We start from the raw sequence: 18868 nt of genomic DNA, 5'->3' as shown, positions 1-18868 counted from the left end.
AAAATACTGGGTGATTGATCTCTGGATGTGAGGTGGTTCTCAAACTGGGGTCTGCAAAAATTCTCCATGTTCATCCACTAAAATGATCATGCTATACTCTGTGAACATGGTGAAAGTGTTTTTAATACATGTCTAAAATCTTTCTGCGGCATTTCTCTTGTGTTGTTTAATCAATTAATCAACTAAACGGCACATTTCAAACAAATTAAATGCAATTTAACGTACTTTACAGGTGATAGACTAAACATAGGATGTTGAAATAATAAAGAATAAAATATTAGACATTCAGATTTAGGGAGCTTTGCATATCAAAGCTGTCAATAATATAAAAGACAACAAGGAAAGAAAGAAAGAGAGTTAAGATACTAAGCTAAGAATGTTTAGATGGTAAAATAAGTAATAATGATAAACAATAAAAGTTTAGTAAACCAACATGGAATTAAAAAAAAGTAATGATTAAAAAAATAAATATGAACAATGAGGATAAAATAAACTTATGAAATACTACATTAGTGGAATTTCAATTTTCGTTTAAAAATATAAACTTTGTTCCTTATAAAAGAATAAGATCCTTTTAAAATCATTATGAAAACAAACATGTGACGAGTGTAAACTGTGATGTGTGTTCCACCTTTAGTCTTACTCAGCAATTGTAAAGGGTAAAAGTATAAAACAATAGTCAAACTATTTCCAGGGGACACACGAGGGGCCCCAGGAATATCTCCTACCTTGTAGTACTCGTACTTACCGGTTGAGGCAGTAGTGCACGAATGGTGGGAGACACTACTGCGAAAACAACACGAACAAGAAAAGTTACCAGTGCCCATTGGATTATTGGTACCCTAAGATTAGTCTGACAGGCATCACTGCCCTGACTGTGTGAGACACAAAGTCCAACTCTTTAATTACGATTAAAACTCCTGTATTTCACACGTGTTACTCCTTGGACTGCATTGAAGTCACTGTTTCATTTAAGAGGTTTAAAACGTCGAGGATAGTGCACATCCTGTGAGCCACGTCTGCCTGGCAGGTCGCGCCGCGGGTGAAACTCCCCCCCTGTGTGGTCTCTTGACTCATGTTGTTGCTGTGACTGAGACTCAGGAGGAAACGTGACGTTTCTCTTCATCTTCACATGTTTTACTTTCCCCGCGTTGACAGTTCGAGTCAGTTCGCGGAAACCCACACGAAGTACAACTCCCAGCACGCGCCCGGCGACAGCATGACGGAACAGTCCTCGTTGTTACTGCGCAAACAACTAGGGGGTGAGTTAGCAATGCTAACTGTTGATACCGGGAAGCTAAAGCTGCTCCGCGGTCCTTTTTGCTTTTGCTTTTTGTCCAACACACGTTGTTGGTCCGTGGTTGTGTCACGTTGTGTCACCTTTTGTCGCGCACAGATGTCAGCGGGAACAGAGTTAAACGACACGTGTTCCGTTAGCGTGTCACACAGCTGTTAGCCGAGGTGTTGCGCAACAACCCCTCAATGTGCTCAGTTTCCCTCAGTGTAACACACACCGCCGGGATTTGTGTCGTCAACAATTTTTTTTTCCCACCACACAACAACATCGACTCCCTTTGACGCAGATTCACCTCGTGCGGTTACGATGATCTCATTTTTAATGGGTTTGTGAAGAGGGATAGTTCACCGGAAAAGGGAAATTCACTCATTAGCCACTCGCCACTCTTGCAGATGGAGGGTGGGCGAAGTGTTTTGAGTCCACAACACACTTCTGGAGTCTCTGGGGTAAACAGTGTTGCAACCTAATCAAATGCAATTGAAGTAAATGGCGACCAAAGCTTCAGACGTCATAAAACAACATAATTAAAACCCACAAGATGCCTCCATCCGGCTCCTGTGATGTCATCCGAGTGTCCGGAAGCCCCGACATTCAAATTCAACTCGAAACAGCCTCATTTACACCTTGTTTCCAGCCCAAATGTCCTCTGTGATCCACACACGAACACGGCTCCGGAGGATAACAGGGGACATTTAGGCTAAAACATGATGTAAATGACTGTTGTCACCATTTACTTCCATTTTTATTGGATTTGGCTGCAACTCTGTTTACCCCTGAAACTCCAGAAGTGTTCAAACACTTCCCCCACCCTCCATCGGCACAGTGGTTAGAAGATGATGAGTGCATTTACATTTTCCAGTGAACTATCCCTTTTAAATCAGATGATTTGTATTTCAGAGCTCAACAAGAACCCAGTGGAAGGCTTCTCTGCGGGTCTGGTCGATGATGACGACATCTATCAGTGGGAGGTGGTCGTCATTGGGCCTCAGGACACATTATTGTAAGAGGCCTCACCCATAAAGTAACTTTGTCCTTTGTTCCCCCCCAGTGCAAAACTCTAACACCAGCATCTTTCTCCTATGCAGCGAGGGAGGTTTCTTCAAGGCCACGTTAACCTTTCCCAGGGACTATCCTCACAGGCCTCCCAAGATGAAGTTTGTCACAGAGATCTGGCATCCGAATGGTGAGTGCAAACCGTCCAGACCCCTGTGTCCCCAAATTATTCAATCAAGTCGGTAAGTGAGTAAATACTGATTCTGCTTGAAGTGTATATAAGCACTCTTAACCCCCCAAAACAGAATGCACCCCTTGCTGGAAGTTTTCACCTATTGTGAGACAGAAGTAGCTTAACATGATTTTGAGAGTCTCTCATTTAGCTGCTTCATTCAGTGCATCAGGTTTAATCCCCCTGACTTCTTTTCAAATTTAAAGCCACATCATATAATCTTTAATCTTGTGCTTAAGTGCAAACATGTCAGTAATCTTATTGTCTACTTGTTTTTCTCCCAGTGGCCAAAAATGGTGATGTTTGCATCTCAATCCTGCACGAACCTGGTGAGGACAAGTATGGCTATGAGAAGCCTGAGGAGCGCTGGCTGCCCATCCATACGGTGGAGACCATAATGATCAGTGTTATATCCATGTTGGCCGACCCCAATGGAGACTCTCCTGCCAATGTAGATGCAGCTGTAAGTGTCAAATCTAACTTGGTTTGTTTTCAGTGATGTGTGTGTGCAGCAGTCTTGTGTATTTGTTTAAAAAACCTTAAATCTGTAGAAACACAGGTACAATTATTCTAATCTATGAGTTGATGGATTATGAACTGTGTGTGTGTGCAGATGAAGTGTACAAACACATCGAGTGACTCTTAAGTTATCATTCAGTTTAGTCTGTCTTTTCTAATGGAAATCCCAACACGTAGGCTGAGTGATGTGGGTCGATGCCAGGGCAGATCACCACCTGTCAGGCCAAGCTGAGTTTCCATTGGGTTAAAAGGGGCTTATCTTCTTATTCAGGGGGGGGGGCTGCCTGGAGTCAGAAGAAGGTGATGTTCTAACTCGCGTTTTAAGTCAAGTAAACATCTGTCAGCTGTGCTTCTAAGCGTTTTGTGCAAAAGGCTTTGACCAAGTAGCAAAATGAAATGATTGACTTTTTGTTTGTGCTGCAGAAAGAGTGGAGGGACGATCCTGCTGGAGTTTTTAAGAAAAAAGTGGCCCGGTGTGTGCGGAGGAGTCAAGAGATGGCTTTTGATTAAAGCCTCACTCCAGACATCAACACAGTAAGTACAACCACACAAACCGATCTTTTCTCTGCATCAGGACACATTTAAAGGGGGGGGGGGAATGTTTTTTCCCACTCTCAACATGAAGATATATGTTTATTCTGAGAAACCTCAACAGCATTTGTGACTCAGCTGAAATCCAGCCGGAGTATTTCCATGATGAAAAATACCTGCACAGTTTTCGTTCGATCATGCTATCAAGTAGCACCAAATGTCAGGAGTTTATAGGGCTGTTGAGGTATAACACATTATGCATAAACTTTCATTGATAGTTAACTTGTTTTTATACGTAGAGAAGGAAAACATCAATTAGCATCAGAATTTCTCCTGTAAATGTGTCTTAATCGAATCTTAATCCTGATGCAGAGAAAAGATCGATCACATTTATTTTGGACCTGTGAAGAAATGAGAGAAATCTGAGAATGTACTGTTGCTGCTCACCCATGTGATGTCTCTCCTTGTAAAACCATGTACTTGTGCTACAGTTTTACACAATTCTGACCTAACCTGAGATGTATGTTTTGTTTCAGGTTAGAACTCTACAGGGTATTTGACAACTGGTTACACTTAAGTCAGCGGAATGATCGTGGAACACAATTTTACCAACATCAGTCAACCCACAGAAGAGAGAGACTCGCTGGAAGAAGAAAATAAATTACAAACCCATGTATAGTTGAGTACCATCAGCTTTTTTTTTTTTGAGCCGTCACCTATTTGTCTGTTCATTTTTGTCTTGCAGTTTGAGAGTTGTTATTTATAAATGCTGCCAAAAAAGTTCCCATTTTTACTTTTCATTGTTCCTTCCCCCAAAGGGACGAGATCGACTTTCTGTTCAAGAATCAGTGTTTCACTCACAGGAAGATAAATTAAACAGGCTATCACCTCTTTATGTGCATACTTAAGGGGTAAAAGTAAAATCCTGTGTGATTAATGCACCATTTCCACACTTATTTACTTTATATGAACCTATTTATTTAGACTGCGACTATTTTGAGATGCGTATCATCTGTTTTGAGTCTTTTTAGTTTTATTTTCAACCTGCCACACTGAGCCATCCAGTCTATTGTTTAACAATGGATGTATGTCGTTCCGGAGCATTTGCAGTCAAGATGGAGTTACAGACACTGGCTTTTCTTTCCTGCACATTTAAGAGGTTTTTTTCCCTGAGGGGGGAAATAATCATCCATCGCTGCCTTAACTTTGATTGCCAAGAAAGGAAGGAAACCTGTTTTCAATAAAAACTGCACCTGACGGCTTGTTTTAAAGGCAGATAAACTCTTATGGACAAACCAAAGACAACACACCAATAAATACCTTTTGTAATGAACATGCTACATTTTTACCTTTTGTAAATATAAACTATTTGTCCTTGAGATTGCACATGAAGATGCAGAGGCGGTGTTGTCGTAGTTCGGTGGCACTTCAAACAGCACCCATGAAATGATCTCCCGATCGAGTGGCTCATCAGGGCTGAACAGTAGTAATAACATATTTTTTATGGCTAATAAGGAACCTCATTTGATGGGTATGTGGAGGTGTGCAGGTTAATCAATGTTAAGATTGTGAAAACAAGAAATAAAGCTCAATGTGGACATTGTTGACCCATTTGTTGAGATGTTTTTAATCACTTCCAATATATAACTGGCTCTTAATTTGAGGATCTGAGAGAAAATTAGACACACTTCCCCTAAACGGCTGTTTCCAGGCTTAGGGAAATCAGGCCTGCGACAGGAAACTGACTAATCACAGCTGTATGTGTGTAAATCTCACTGAAATACAACTTCTCTCAGAGGTCATCAAGTCTTTATGATGTGAAGTGCAATAAGAACAAAACCAGACTCACATTACTTTCCAATCTGTGATTTAATGAATCAAGCACCAGCTCAATATGATCAACATCCAGACAAAGACACATCCTTGAACTCAATGAGTATAAAATCTTTTTTTTTAGCAACATAACCCCCCCCCCAGAAAAAATCCACCCATGTTGCAGAAACTGCAGATCCTGAGTTGCTCACTGTCCAGGAGCGGAGAGACTTTTGTTCATGAACTGCTTCTTGACGAAACACACCCACCACTGAAAGAAACAAAACTCGTGTTAGGAAACTGTTTCACTGAAATAATCTGTGTGAAGAATAAAAAAGACACACAGCTCCTCAGTCACAAGACAACTGAATACAGTGTTTTAGATCAGATTTACTCCAGTACCGCTGGAGATCAAGTCACTTGTCTTGTGTGTTAATGGGTCCAATATTTTCTACACTATGTCAGAGCGAATCATTAATTGTCTGGTCAGCTAGACTCTGTTGTGCTGATAAAACAAATTTAATGTGGTATAGAAAGGCAAAAACAGCCTAAATAGACTGGGACTCAAAAGAGCAACCCACATTTAATTGTTGAACCTTGTAGGGTAAGCTGTAGACTAATTTTCTGGAATTTCCTTTCTGGTTTCCTTGTTGAACGTTACAACAACAGCAAAACTGAAAGCTGTTAACTCGGTACATTCTGGACAAAGGTTACATTTGCCCTGATACTTTAAAACAGGAAAAGTAGGTCAGAGCTAATGTGACAGGTGTTATCTGGTGCATATAAATCTGTAAGGGTGTTGATTTGGAGATGCTGGACTCACCTTGCTGGGTTTGTCTGTCTGGGGGTCAAACACACGATCACACAGCCGTAAGCCGGTCTCCTGGCGGATCTGCTGCAGGTACGCCCTCATGGTCTCTGAAGAAGTTATACAACATTCATTACTGCTATGTCACAGCTGGGAAAGGAGACCTCGGGTACTTGCTTACATTGTTTTCTACCCGTATTATATTCTTAACTTCACAGGAAAAAAGGTGCCAGTAAAAACAGAAGGGGAAGCCACACAAGCATGAAACAACACTTCAAGCCTCAGATCCTTAAATCTGATGAGGCTTTGGTCAGCGTTGCTATTTTCGGCTTGATGTACTCCTCGGCCAAAATTTGCTGAAATTTAAGAAGGGGACAGGGGAACTGGCTCTGATGCAGAGTATAGAGTAGAGAAACAGTGTAAATAGACCACAAGACGAAATACTGGAAATAAGGTGCAGTATCTAGACTCTTGCTTTTTGTTTTTGGTGTAATTGTGCTTGTTCTTACCTTCCTCCTGCTTGTTCGTAGGTTTTAGATACATAGCATTAAGAGGGAATCCGGGTTCTCCAGGGATGGGAAAGTTAGTGATGCCCAGAGTGTACATCTCCTTCTCTCCCTGACCCCTGGAGCTGCACTGTAAAGAGACAAAGCAGAGGCGGGGGAAATCACTAAATAAATAAATGGCTCATCTGTTTTACTTACAACCCTTTAAATAGCTGCTAATTCCTTACTCGTGTGCAAGGAAACACAATTCAGATTCTACTCATTTAATGGCTCTTTAATAACCATCTGTTGAGCCCTTAGAGGCTCCACAGCCTTTGGTTGATTTGTTATTGCACATATTACAATTAATGAACCGCAAACAACAAACGTAACACATCCTACCTTCTGTAGCCTCTTCAGGCACTCGGAGATGTAGAGCGTGACGTAGATCAGCGTCCTGTCGGCCTCGTTCTGACAGGAATGTATACACACACGTTTTGATTAGGACACTTTCAGTCATGTCGTGACAGTGAGAGGCTGCATAGTTTAAATCCTGAGCAGCTATGCAGCGCTGAGGGGGATGAGAAGAAACAAGCTGGGGCATGTGGAGGAACGAAGAGCACCGCTGCCCCATGATGGGGAGGAGAAGAAAATACACACAGGAACGAGAACACTAGTGAGGCAGTGCTCCTCGCATTCATATCTTTAATGTTAAACGTACACACATGTATAATACTTGGGTCGTATTAGATGAGGGATAAAGGCTGTTACGGGTGATAGTAAATGTCTTACCTTGATTTCATAGTTCTTAAAGAAAACATTGGCTTTGAAGTAGTAGAGGGCCTCGTCGATGATGTCCGACTCTACGCCTGAAATGAGACACAAAAATGTATGCACAAGATTAAGTCAAGAGTTTACAGAGTGTTTCACAATGTGTTGTGAATACAAAGTGTTGTTTCGCAGGAGGAGGCGATGCTGTCATCTGGGTTTGTCTGTTATTTAGCAGCATTACACAAAACCTACAGGACAGATTACGATGGAAGTTAATGAAAGAATACAATATGGGTAAGGGTAGAACTTATTACATTTTTTATTAAGGAACCGGATCAGGGGTAGATCCAGGAATCTTTTTTTCACTTTATTTAACATGCAACTACAAAGCGGCATATTCTGGTCCTGGTTATTTTTGCTTTATTTAAAATATAGTTTCTTACTGTACCGTATCGTACCCTACAGTATCGTATAGTACCATATCATATACATCATGACCACAATATCATGGTTCGACAAATTCTTTGTAAATTATTACGTCTTTAAACATTTCTATGACAAACACTGAAAAGCCTACGTGCACCTAAACGCTTTAAACTTGGATGCCACAGGAAACGTGTGAAGAAGTCAACATTGAGGATGTAATGTTCAGACCATTTATGGAAGTGAAGCAGATGCATGTTTCAGGAACCGAGCTGCGTGACACAACAAAGACTTGAACCCCTGCACGAAACTAAAATCCCCTTCAAACATGACGATGAGTGTGTTTCTCCCAGTTTAAGTTGTTGTCTTTACTCTGGATAATAAAAGCACCACATCCTCACCGTCCCCTCGGGCTGGTCCCTTGAACTGGGTTTTGAGGGGGAGCAGAGCCATGTTCCCCACCATCCTGGTGTCAGGGACCATCAGGCTGGAGTGATACGCCTGAAAACACAGAGGAATCAAGTTACTGTCACTGCTAATTTATTAATAAAAATAATAATAATAATAATAATAAAGACTATTTCTGCCAGTTAGCATCGATGACATCTCTGCTGCTCTCGGTAGCACAGCATGCTAACACACACCAGCTGATGTATTCTATACATACGACGCTATGAAGCGTTAGCAGCTAAGTTACGTGAGCTAATGTTTCATTTCCGATGTTACACGCATCGTAAAACTGCGGATAAATGCTAAGGTGGCTAAGCAGCGATGCTAACGAGAGCCGACAGCAGAGCTAGCTCAACACGGAGGGCCTCGTTTCACCCGCCGCGGTGATTGTTCGGTTGGTTTTTTGCTTTAAACTGAACAATAACATCTTCTGTTTGTCATGTGTCGTGTTTGTGTTTACTCACCGGCATGTTGAGTGATAAACTATCAATCCAACTGCTCAGCGAGAGAAATAGGACGCTGCTTCCGCCTGTCCCACCCTTCAGCTTACAGGAAGTGGACACGTGTCGTGAGGGGGAGCGGCCGCATGGGGGCGCCCTCACAACACACACACACACACACACCACTCTCTCTCTCTCACAACACACACTCTCTCTCTCTCACAAACACACACACACACTCACACTCTCTCACACAACACACACATACTCACTCTCTCACACAACACACACATACTCACTCTCTCACACAACACACACACACTCTCACAAAACACTATCTCACTAAGCGTACATACTCACACTCTCACACAACACACACACAAAACACTATCTCACAAAACACACTCTTTCACAACACTCTCTCTCACAAAACACACAGTCTCTCTTTCTCTCTCACACACACACACACACACACTGAAGTTGTATACTTGATGGATTATTTTATTCCAAAATATAAACACATTTAACAACAACTCTTCAAACTTCAGCATCGTCCTGAAACAACATCAGTGGATTCAAATCACATGTTTCTAGAGTCATCGAAGTGGCTCACAAAAACGAAACCCTTTTAAATATATACGACAAAAGATATTTCTCATCTTTGCAGTAAGTCTTTTTTACATTTTCTCTGTGTGCTTTGCAGTCACATTCTCCACTTGGGCTTGATCATCAGCCTCCGAGATGTTTTCTGTCTCCTGTCAAATCTCTGTTACGTATTAGTTAACCATTATAAATCGGAGATTTAGAGAATAAAGTCATAATGTTATGAGAAAAAGCTCCACTTGCACAAATTATGATTTTATTCTCTATACTCTACACTACATTTTACAACATTATTCACAAAATCTCAGAATTATAATTTTTCTTCGATATGGCACTAACACTCCGTCATCTCTGGAGTGGCGTTTCTCTTCAGCTGTCCCCTTTGCCTTGAAAAATCTCATCAAAATTGAGGTTAGAGGGCTCCTCGTCAGTCTCCTGTGGAAAGGGAGAGAACATGTTATCCCTTAAATATATAGTTCAGAAAGAAAATAATGGCCAAATGTCGTGTAGTGGTTTTGTTTGTTTTTTCACCTTTGGCTCCTTGAGTTCCAGGTCCTCTCCGTACTGTATCGAGAAGTCGATGTTTTGCAGCACAATGTTAATACCTTCCTCGTCTGTGCGGTCAAAAGGCAGGAACCTCACCATACTGTAGTCATCGATCTGGACGGACAGGCAGAGACCGTCTTGTTAAAAAATAAATCTTCTCATTCAAAACGAAATCCAGTATGAAATGAAGGTTCTCACTCACCAGGCCACAAATGGCTTGAGTCAGCTTCTTGAACTTTGTGCTTCTGATGCAATCGGAGGAGTCTTCCATCATCGAGTACATATCTGGGTCCAGATATCTAAAGAAGATGCAAAACTTTACTTGGGATGTATGAAAAAAACTTAAGGGGAATCACTGCTGTGGGTTTCAGGAGAATTGATCACACATAATATTGTTACTTACTTTTCAATTTCCTTCTTTGCCTTTGGACTGAGCAGGTCCATTTTAGTCATTATATTTATTTGAGGAATCTCCAATAACACCATGGCACTCAGGGCAGCCATGACTCCAGAGATGAACTGCAGTTAGGGAAGAGGGAAGATTTGCAGCTTCAGGTAAAAAAAAACAAAAAAACCCGACTCAAATAAACAGATGAGGATATTGGAGCGATGCCTTACCTTAAAAGACTCCACCATGAACTGGGAGTCGACCAGAAAGACCCCGCACACCCGAAACTCCCACTGCTGAAGCTGCTCCACCAGCTGCTTCATTACAGGGAGGTGTGTGTACAGTTCAATCTGACCTGCAAAGACAAAGCCACTCGTCAAACCATACTGTGTGTTGGCAGAACAGATGCCCTCCCATTTCTCCACCCATCACCTTCACCTCCTCACACAAAGAGAAGCATGTAACCCCTCAGCCGGCCTTGCACCAGCTTTACCCTCCTCTATCAGGGCATTTACCTGGGCAGTCAAACAAAATGTAGTCATCTTCCACATGACCCAAGCTCTCCTCCAGCCAGTCGAAGTTGTTGGCAAAGTACTCCATGCAGAAGACGAGGCCGCCGTTTGGGCCAAATCTGAGAGAGTCGTCCTCCATCACGTCATCCACCATTATGAGCTCACGGATGTCTGAGGACACAAATAATGGGGTTGTCATATAGATTATAACATTTACCCTACAAACACTTGATCCCTCTATCCTGTGATTATGCAACTCTCATCTACTCTGAACATATTTCAATCACAAAGCTTTTAATATACTGTGTTTTATTTTGTGTGTAACTTCATTTTCCTCTGTTTTCTGCACTGATCACATTTCTATTGTTTCGATTGCTTATTGTATCATGTGCATTTTTCTGTCTGTGAAGCACTTTGTAACTTTGTTAAGAAAATAAAGTTAATTGTTATGATTATCCCTGAAATCTGTCTGTATTTCAGTCTAATATATTTTGTATTGTTTAGTACCACTTTGTATGGTTAGATATTTCAGGCTTTGTGTGGTCATACTATGCTGTTCTCTGGCTTAGTGTGCTGTTATACTCTATGTGAAATAACCAGTGTAATAACAGCAAACCACTGATTTAAAATAGACCCAAAACACAATTTAAAGCCATTACAGGGATGTAACAACACAACCTATCTCAATCTTCTCTTTTTACCATGGTCTGCACGTCACTTTATATACAGCTAAGTATTCGTAATGTACTCTAAGTATCACTATGTGAGGTAAAGAAATGCAGTATTAACCTGCCATGACAGGGTAGTCAAAGTGCTCAGCCGCTGGGTCCAGGTTGACCACCTGAACTGAGCGGTTTATTGACCCTGAATGCTGGATCATGGTGGAGCAGTAGGTACTCTGTGATGAAACATAAACACATTAATAATCCATTAATAACTCAATATCAGGCGGACGGGTATAAGAACAGTTTCTACCATCAGGCCAGCAGGTTCCTAAACTTGCAGTCAACTCATGACCAACAACCCTCAGCACATCTGTTTCCCTGCCTGTTGGGAATAACTATACACACACATGTTCAATAACTATACACACACACATGTTCAATAACTATACACACACATGTTCAATAACTATACACACACATGTTCAAATAACTATACACACACATTTGCAATAACTATACACACACACACACTCCATACTGTTAAAGTTGTTACTTCATTCACACTGTACCTTAGAATGCATATTGTTTTAGTTTTGTATTGTATTTGTATATTATTGTCTAATAAGCTCCTTCTACCTTGCTTTTATTTTAATTGTAAGGATTCTGATGCTGAGCTGACCTGTTTCTTCTTGTCTTTAATTCTACTGCTGACTCTGTGTTAACTTCCTTATGACAAATAAAACCTGAAGTTGAACTTGGTCTGTGAGGAACACAGATCAGCCTCATGCTTTAGCATAGCATAGCTTTAGCACACTAGCATAACAATGATTGCAGGGAGTTTACGGGGCCGACTGATGACGCACCTTACCGCTGCCCGCCGGGCCCATCACCAGCTGAGCGAAACGAGGCATTCTGCCTCAGTGAAAAAGTGTCGATGTGAAAATTAAATCTCTTAAATCTTCTTATTGCTGCTGGTGAAATGTGCGATGATGCTACAGCTCTTCTTCTTCTTCTTGTTTGAAGGTACATTGACATCCGTCTTACCTTGTACTGCCGCCACCTACTGACCAGAGTGGGAAACCACATGGACAGATTTGAACAAACACACCAGAACTCATACTGTAAAACATACTGTACAAAATACTGTACAGCATACTGTACAACATACTGTACAACATACTGTACAACAAACTGTAAAACATACTGAACAACATACTGTACAACATGCTGTACAACATACTGTAAAACATACTGTACAACATACTGTACAACATACTGTACAACAAACTGTAAAACATACTGAACAACATACTGTACAACATGCTGTACAACATAATAATAACATACTGTACAACATACTGTACAACATGCTGTACAACATACTGTAAAACATGCTGTAAAACATACTGTACAACAAACTGTAAAACATACTGTACAACATGATGTACAACATACTGTACAACATACTGTACAACAAACTGTACAACATGCTGTAAAACATACTTTGCAACATACTGTACAACAAACTGTACAACATGCTGTAAAACATACTGTACAACATACTGTACAACATACTGTACAACATGCTGAACAGCATGCTGTAAAACATACTGTACAACATACTGTACAACATGCTGTACAACTGCTAACAACATGCTGTAAAACATACTGTACAACATGCTGTACAACATGCTGAACAACATGCTGTACAACATACTGTACAACAAACTGTAAAACATACTGAACAACATACTGTACAACATGCTGTAAAACATACTTTATAACAAACTGTACAACATGCTGTAAAATATACTTAATAACATACTGTACAACATACTGTACAACATGCTGTAAAACATAATAATAACATACTGTAATACATACTTTATAACATACTGTAAAACATACTGAACAACATACTGTACAACATGCTGTAAAATATACTTAATAACATACTGTACAACATACTGTACAACATACTTTATAACATACTGTACAACATACTTTTGTGCAATGAAAAAGATTTCAAGCAGAACAAAAATACAAAGGGAATATCATCAAAATAGATGTGTTTTATACAGAGGTTCAACATTTAGTTTTAAATATTCAGACCCACGAAGTACCCTCAGCGTTTGGATTGATCCACAAGAAAAAGAAGAAGAAGAAAAAGCGGAAGATTATTATTTTTATTATTGCAATTGTTATTATTATTATTATTATTATGCACGTGTTTTCCTTATTTGCAGTGGGTGGATTTCTCTCAGCCTCCGCACAAGACTGACGACAATAATGAGACAACACAAAAACGGACGCTGTAGGAATTAACTCACACCAGGTGGTGGCAGTAAAAGGTCCATATCAAGGATGCGAGCTGCCGTTAAACCCCAAAGAAGAAGAAGAAGAATAGGAAGAATCAGCAGGAGCAAGAGAAGAAGAAGAAGAAGAAGCGTCAACAACAAACTGAAACATAATGTGACAGCAGCCAGTCGAGCTGCTGATCACTAACAAGCTGTCAGTCAAGTCAAGAGAAAGGTGGTGTAGTTATAAGGTGAGGTTCTATCTTTACTGTGATGTGTAGCGCGTGTCACACAGACTGCATCAGCTCCGTTATGATCTTGTGTCGTGTTGGGACTCTTCGGCTGTTGAACGTTATTAGCTACAGATGAAGATGAAGATGAAGATGAAGCTCTGAGTCTCACGAGCAGAAATGAACCTGGTTTTATTCACTGGTCGGTTTATATATTTCATGGCTGTTTAATAACCGGCCCCTGTCCGCCAGAGGAGAAGCTCCTAGCGGCCGAACGACACGTCAGCGTCGGGAGGTGTTCAGAAATACATAACAGCATTAGCCAGTCGAGGCTAAGGCTAAACCTGGCTTGTAGCAGTATTAGCACTAAGTTCAATGTAAGCCCACGACAGACTGATAGTGACAGCATAGTAAACATTAACAGCTTTATAACCACGTTGAGATCTTGACACTAGATGCAGAGTTAGTCAGTTAGTCAGTTAGTCATTCAGTCAGTTAGTCAGTTAGTCAGTCAGTTAGTTAAATGTGCTCACAATAAAACTAGGATACTCACCAATTTTGCCGCCACTTAATGTAAAAACAAATCTTGGCTAATTCCAAATTTGCAGCTTTATTCCAACTTGTTTTTACGCCTTAAATGTGCTGAACCATTTGAATTAAAGTAAGAACTTAACTTCAGTATTTTGAATATTCAAGTACATTGTGTGTGTTGGTCACAGTGGAACTCAAGATGCTTTCCATGCTGTAGTCATCGTGTGGTTGCGTAGATTATTTGGACTGAAGTTAACAGTAGTTGATTACTTTTACTCTGCTGCCCCCTAAAGATCATCAACCAATATCAAGCTAATCAGAAAAACAACATTAGTAAATCAACATTCTTCTTTATAGAACTTAAAGATTAGAAACAGCAGTCATGTGATAACCTTTTTTTGGGGGGTCTTTGTTTTCTAGTGTTGTAGACTATGAGTGTGGGTGATGGAGGACAATCAATGTGGGGACGTGGACTACCTGATCCAAGATGAGGACACCCTCATCGAAGGAGTCAGCAACCAGGTCTTATTTGTTGTGGTGCTCAGCATCACCTTCCTTGCAGGCCTCCTCACTCTGCTCTGCAGGTAATCAGCAAAATCACACCAACTTTGTATGATGCAGACAAAGTTACCTTAAATGTTGGGGAAACTCTGATTGAAAATTCTAGTTGTCAAATTCAATGAAAGCATCCTGTCCAAGCACCTCTTTTACATTGACCCTGGTAGCACATATTTACGTGTGTTTAGAAAAATGACATTGACTGGTTAAGTAAAAATAATAAAAGTTTTGATTCCTTTTGTAAAACAGGCTCTTTCTGGCCAAATAATACTACAGTTATTAACGCTTTGCTTTGTGTTTTGCAAAAGATGCCCTTAAAGTTTGATGGTGAAACATCCTGATAGTTCGCACAGTCAAACACAGTGGTGCTGTTCTATTTTCCACGGTGTCAGCTGATGAATATTGATGCCAAATGTTTGCTCTTCTTCCTGTTGTAGAGAAGAGCAGCAGAACATCCATCCTGAGAATCAGGAGCACGTCCGAGCTGTCAGACAACAACTCCAAACAGAGCAGGTACTCAGGCAAATGCAGCTAGAAGCTTTCTAGCTAAATAGTTCATAGGATACATAGGATGATACAAACAACACAAATTCATAAACGTGTATATTTTAAACTATATGACTGTATTAATTTAAAAAATGCTGCAAAGGCATCAAAAGCAACAGAATGTCTCTTTAAAAAGTTTGAAAGTAGTTGAAAGCTCTGAGAAATAAGCGGAAAGGTGTCTGCGGCCAAATGAGGACAGGAAATTGTAAAGGGGTTATGGTTCTTAAAATGAACCACAAACAAGTTCCACTCATTTCAGAAAAAATGTAGTTCTAATAAATATATTATGCAGGTGGGAAATAAGGTAGTCGCATTTTATCTTGATCTTTTCAGTGAGAGGGCGAATTTCAAAACCACCTGTTCTATGATGATGATTTTAAAGATTTGTTTAAAATTTTCAGGATGAAAGTCCTCAGGCGGAGGCCCGGCAGCAGTATTACACAGACATGTCTTGTCCTGTGTGTTTACAGCAGGCTGTTCTGCCTGTGGAAACCAACTGTGGACATCTCTTCTGTGGTAAGATGATTGGACAGATCCTGGAAATACTCAGAATGCTAAAATAGACCTTTGCATTATGAAGAAGAGCTGTATGTATTAGTTAATATGGGCTAGCTTCACGTAATAAGCATATCAGAATGACAATGAAGATAGAATTAATTTGCATATATATATATATAGCTTAAAGTAGTTACTTGTGTACTTAGTGCCTTTTGTTTTCCTGCATAGGCTCCTGCATTATAGCGTACTGGAGGTATGGCACCTGGCTGGGTGCTATCAACTGCCCCATCTGCAGACAAATGGTGAGGCATGTAATAAATCATGGCTGTAGAATAGTTATTGGATTATTTTTGCATGCCAGACATACGGGTAGCTGTTACCGTCTCTTGCTTGCACATCCATCCATAAAGATGCGTTCTGTGAAGCTAAAATTTCATCTATTAAGACTTGCACTTGTTTGTTCCCAGGTCTGAAATACCTTTCACTTTCAGTTTGATTGTTTTCTGTTATTGTCAAAATCACTATCAAAAACAAGTGGTGATAATAGACCTGATCTGACCCTCAGAAAGCCCATGAACCTCTCCCACCTGCTTAGTCCAAGGTTGAGGTCTCTTTTCATCACAATGTTACTCTTTCTTTTCTCACTTACTTTTATATGTGTCCAGTAATGGAGTTATTTCCTTAAGCATCAATGTATTAAGTGTTATTTTTCTCCCATTTCCCAGGTAACATTGCTCTTCCCACTATTTCATGAGAACACTTCTCCTCAGAGGGTCCAGGATGGCGAGGCAGAACCTCAGCTCATATTACGTGACATCAACGATTATAACCGCAGGTTCTCAGGCCAGCCGAGATCTGTGAGTATAATACATGCAGATTTATATTTAGGCTGCAGTAGTTACAGGTTAGCTTGGCCTACTTAACACAACATTCATTTTCAATTACTTGTACATATCTGTGACGAGCAAATAGCAATTCTTGTTATATAATAATATGCTGAAGATGCTACAAGGGATGCCTCCATTGTCCTTGCATTGATGTAAAAAATGTTATCAGATACTTTCCCTCCAAAATGCATGGAATATGTTTCACTGCTGGTAAGAGATAATTCTAATACTAGCAAATGAAGTACTGACTTGCGCAGTACATTATGGTTCAGGGGAGTTAATTTCGAACAATATTTTATAATATGTCCTCTCCTCTGTTTCCTCAGTTTATGGACCGGCTGAGAGATGTGCCCACTCTGCTCCGTCATGCCTTCAGGGAGATGTTTTCCATGGGCGGCCTCTTCTGGATGTTCAGGATTCGAATTCTCCTCTGCATCGTTGGTGCACTCACCTACCTGGCCTCGCCGCTCGACATCCTCCCCGAGGCGCTTTTCGGTCTCCTGGGCTTCATGGATGATTTCTTTGTAATTCTGCTTCTCTTCGTGTATATCTCTATCATGTACAGGGAGGTGGTTACGCAGAGACTGAACGGCTAGGTGCTTACTCGGGGGGGAAAAAAAGGTGGCCTTAGCTTGCAGGCTCGGGGAAGAGGAGAACTCAGCAGCTGATGTGGGCGTATAAAGACTGAGTAAATGTAATAAGGACAGTTCGTCAATAACGCCGGCTCTCTCTGAGGTGTTCACTTTGAAAGCCTGGGGTGTTACTTCATCCCTGGAAAGGAGCTGGATGAAGAATGAGCTGTGAGAACGTTGACTCTGTTTGTAGAATTCCTCATTAATGGTTCATAGGTTGAATGTTGTCAAAGCCACCACTGATACAACATAAAGAGGGCTGTGGAAGGATGTGCTGTTGGAGGAAGTCTACTTTGAATCGGTGCAGTAACCGAATAGCTATCGTGATATCCAGCCAATTCTTTGAAAATATGCCAAAAGCAGTCATGTTTTTAAATGTGCATATGGTCATAATGGAGGCAATATTGTGATATAATGTGATTTTGAATGTTCTGTCTTAATTATATGCATTTAAAGTTTACTTCCTGCTGTGTCCATGTTGTCACCTGCCAGACAACTGAGTGTTACAACAACTATATTATCTTATACAGCTTGATTGGTCAATTACACTGAAGATGCACTTATGGAATAAACCAGTGACTATGCATATTCACAACGACATAAAAAATACAGCCTTTGTGTAAAAATCACTGAATTATTTTATTTGCTGAAGTTGCATCTAATGAGATCTGCACATATCAACCTGTCTGATACATGATAACTTAAAAAAAAGTGGATTTGTATCAACAAATGAAGTCATGCTTGATCACAAAAAGACGCCAAACCAAAGGTCTCGATGATCAATAAACATAAATCACTCAACTTCTGAAAATGTAATAACTATCTCAAAGTATACATCGCCTCTCTACAGTTAATACAGATGTGGTACAGACGTTGGTGATGAACAACTCCATCCACGCCACAAAGCTTTTAATTTTTGAATTATTTGGTGTTGAAAGTGGAAACGTTGGGTATCTTAAATTTGTAGATATATTTGGGTTTTTTTCTTCCCACAAGGGGTCTTGACTCTGAAAATGGCTGCATCAGAGTGGGAGCTGAAACTGTATCCAGGCCATTGGCTTTCTTGGGGCTCTATTTGCTGAGCCAGCAAACCTTCATGTTCATGAATAGATGAAGGAGAGAGTTCAGAGTCACGTGGCGGATCAAGAGTCGACCATAGAATTCATTCAGTTTGTTTGACAGCAACAGATTCCTATAGAAAACCCTATCAGGTC

General features: G+C 40.5%; 4 protein-coding genes across 6 annotated transcripts; 2 read left to right on the top strand and 2 right to left on the bottom strand.

The window, feature by feature from the left end:
- Positions 1-1056: 1056 nt before the first annotated feature.
- ube2g1b (ubiquitin-conjugating enzyme E2G 1b (UBC7 homolog, yeast)) lies at positions 1057-5179 on the top strand. 2 transcript variants are annotated; one of them, XM_035184818.2, is made up of 6 exons: positions 1057-1262; positions 2195-2297; positions 2383-2480; positions 2807-2985; positions 3465-3575; positions 4109-5179. In XM_035184818.2, exons 1-5 carry the CDS (start codon positions 1133-1135, stop codon positions 3549-3551), a joined length of 597 nt encoding a protein of 198 aa, XP_035040709.1. In that variant the 5' UTR covers positions 1057-1132; the 3' UTR covers positions 3552-3575; positions 4109-5179. The 2 variants fall into 2 exon arrangements, with proteins under 2 accessions (XP_035040709.1, XP_035040710.1); XM_035184819.2 differs by lacking the exon at positions 1057-1262 and adding an exon at positions 1497-1622.
- Positions 5180-5422: 243 nt separating this feature from the next.
- Positions 5423-8937, bottom strand: arpc3 (actin related protein 2/3 complex, subunit 3). The gene is made up of 7 exons (XM_035184821.2): positions 8786-8937; positions 8273-8372; positions 7470-7546; positions 7080-7148; positions 6702-6828; positions 6208-6302; positions 5423-5655 (listed from the first exon to the last, which is right to left on the bottom strand). Exons 1-7 carry the CDS (start codon positions 8789-8791, stop codon positions 5593-5595), a joined length of 537 nt encoding a protein of 178 aa, XP_035040712.1. The 5' UTR covers positions 8792-8937; the 3' UTR covers positions 5423-5592.
- A 307-nt stretch (positions 8938-9244) lies between these two features.
- Positions 9245-12507, bottom strand: gpn3 (GPN-loop GTPase 3). 2 transcript variants are annotated; one of them, XM_035141730.2, is made up of 8 exons: positions 12339-12507; positions 11600-11708; positions 10814-10981; positions 10529-10653; positions 10314-10429; positions 10113-10209; positions 9896-10024; positions 9245-9799 (listed from the first exon to the last, which is right to left on the bottom strand). In XM_035141730.2, exons 1-8 carry the CDS (start codon positions 12384-12386, stop codon positions 9734-9736), a joined length of 858 nt encoding a protein of 285 aa, XP_034997621.1. In that variant the 5' UTR covers positions 12387-12507; the 3' UTR covers positions 9245-9733. The 2 variants fall into 2 exon arrangements, with proteins under 2 accessions (XP_034997621.1, XP_034997622.1); XM_035141731.2 differs by having other exon boundaries at positions 12344-12497.
- Positions 12508-13851: 1344 nt separating this feature from the next.
- rnf170 (ring finger protein 170) lies at positions 13852-18283 on the top strand. Its single transcript, XM_035141519.2, has 7 exons — positions 13852-14023; positions 14954-15117; positions 15529-15604; positions 16039-16153; positions 16364-16437; positions 16861-16992; positions 17349-18283. Exons 2-7 carry the CDS (start codon positions 14978-14980, stop codon positions 17616-17618), a joined length of 807 nt encoding a protein of 268 aa, XP_034997410.1. The 5' UTR covers positions 13852-14023; positions 14954-14977; the 3' UTR covers positions 17619-18283.
- The last annotated feature ends 585 nt before the right edge of the window (positions 18284-18868 follow it).

The sequence above is a fragment of the Hippoglossus stenolepis genome, chromosome 18, assembly GCF_022539355.2.
Source record: "Hippoglossus stenolepis isolate QCI-W04-F060 chromosome 18, HSTE1.2, whole genome shotgun sequence".
NCBI lineage: Eukaryota > Metazoa > Chordata > Actinopteri > Pleuronectiformes > Pleuronectidae > Hippoglossus > Hippoglossus stenolepis.
This window is presented reverse-complemented; position numbering and strand designations above follow the sequence as displayed.

Coding starts and splice junctions, on each gene's coding strand:
- ube2g1b (XM_035184818.2), top strand. CDS start 1,133: ATGTTTTACTTTCCCCGCGTTGACAGTTCGAGTCAGTTCGCGGAAACC. Junction 2,481..2,806: donor AGAGATCTGGCATCCGAATG/GTGAGTGCAAAC, acceptor TTTTTCTCCCAG/TGGCCAAAAATGGTGATGTT. Junction 2,986..3,464: donor CTGCCAATGTAGATGCAGCT/GTAAGTGTCAAA, acceptor TTTGTGCTGCAG/AAAGAGTGGAGGGACGATCC.
- arpc3 (XM_035184821.2), bottom strand. Junction 7,547..8,272: donor GGGACCAGCCCGAGGGGACG/GTGAGGATGTGG, acceptor GTCTCATTTCAG/GCGTAGAGTCGGACATCATC. Junction 7,149..7,469: donor TTAAGAACTATGAAATCAAG/GTAAGACATTTA, acceptor CATTCCTGTCAG/AACGAGGCCGACAGGACGCT.
- gpn3 (XM_035141730.2), bottom strand. CDS start 12,386: ATGCCTCGTTTCGCTCAGCTGGTGATGGGCCCGGCGGGCAGCGGTAAG. Junction 10,654..10,813: donor CATTTTGTTTGACTGCCCAG/GTAAATGCCCTG, acceptor TTGTCTTTGCAG/GTCAGATTGAACTGTACACA. Junction 10,210..10,313: donor GCAAAGAAGGAAATTGAAAA/GTAAGTAACAAT, acceptor CATCTTCTTTAG/ATATCTGGACCCAGATATGT.
- rnf170 (XM_035141519.2), top strand. CDS start 14,978: ATGGAGGACAATCAATGTGGGGACGTGGACTACCTGATCCAAGATGAG. Junction 15,605..16,038: donor AACAACTCCAAACAGAGCAG/GTACTCAGGCAA, acceptor TAAAATTTTCAG/GATGAAAGTCCTCAGGCGGA. Junction 16,438..16,860: donor GCCCCATCTGCAGACAAATG/GTGAGGCATGTA, acceptor CCCATTTCCCAG/GTAACATTGCTCTTCCCACT.